The sequence below is a fragment of the Fulmarus glacialis genome, unplaced genomic scaffold, assembly GCF_000690835.1.
Source record: "Fulmarus glacialis isolate BGI_N327 unplaced genomic scaffold, ASM69083v1 scaffold33133, whole genome shotgun sequence".
NCBI lineage: Eukaryota > Metazoa > Chordata > Aves > Procellariiformes > Procellariidae > Fulmarus > Fulmarus glacialis.
In genome coordinates, this window is record NW_009205364.1 from 1 (window position 1) to 964 (window position 964).

The window sequence follows — 964 nt, forward strand, 5'->3', positions numbered from 1 at the left end:
GGTTGGAGTTCACGGTGAACCCCAAAATCGGCTCACGTTTGCCGATGATCCGGTTGAGGATGGTCTGAAGCTCCGTGACGCTGATCTCCATGTCCTACGGGAAGGAGAAGACGCGGTGTTCTCCGGCAGTCCCGCGCCACCCGCCGCCGGTGCCGGCACCCGCCTTACCGCCCCCGCCAGCTGCTTGAAGAGCTGCTTGAAGTTGTCGTCGATTTGGCTTTCAGAGAGCACTTTCTGAGGGAAAAAAAGGACCATTTGACGGCCGTTTTGGTAAAAAGGTGACGCCTCGGCACCCTACGGCGTTGTCCGCCACCCTCACCTCATCCGGGAGCGTCGCCTGGATCTTGTCATCCATTTCCCTGCGGAAATAATAAAAGAAAGTCTGGCCTCAAGAGTCGCCGGGGTTCGTTAGCGCTAACGAGGCGTCTCTTACTCGGTGCCGGCTTTCTTCTCGGAGAAGACGCGGAGAACGAAGTCTCCTTCCTTGTTGGGTTCGAAGGTGGAGGGCACCACGATATATTCCCCCGGCGAGCCGGAAGCGGGTGCTCACCTCCCGCAGGTTGATGAACTGCTCCGAGCGGGCGCGCGAGGCGTTGGCCAGGAAGAAATCCCGCTTCAGGTGGACGCCCGATTTCCCCACGTGCTGCCGGAACGGGGTAAAAACCACCCAAAATAACCCCCAAAAACACCTTCCGCGTTTCCCGCTTCACCGTTACGGCGTGGTAACGGCGACATTATCGCCGCTGGCGAGTTGTACCCACCTCGGGAGGAACCTGTAGGGAGAGGAGAGGTGAGGGCACGCGGCGGTGCCGGGTGACGCCACCGGGTGACGCCGCCGGGTGACGCCGTTACCTCGTAGACGGCAAATCCGATGGTCTCCATGTCCTTGCCGTAGCGGCGCTCGCGGCGCCGGTGTTTCTGCATCAGCGCCAGCAGGAAGCTGCAGCCGGGCTCGCGCCCGCCG

General features: G+C 61.5%; 1 protein-coding gene across 1 annotated transcript; it reads right to left on the bottom strand.

The window, feature by feature from the left end:
- Positions 1–4: 4 nt before the first annotated feature.
- On the bottom strand, positions 5–960 carry LOC104072476 (calpain-1 catalytic subunit-like; the record flags this gene model as incomplete). The annotated part of the gene is given in 7 exon segments (XM_009575376.1): positions 5–94; positions 169–234; positions 320–359; positions 434–529; positions 531–643; positions 762–773; positions 853–960. Coding segments are annotated over 7 exon segments (525 nt in total), but the record flags the coding sequence as incomplete, so codon positions are not given.
- Positions 961–964: the final 4 nt, after the last annotated feature.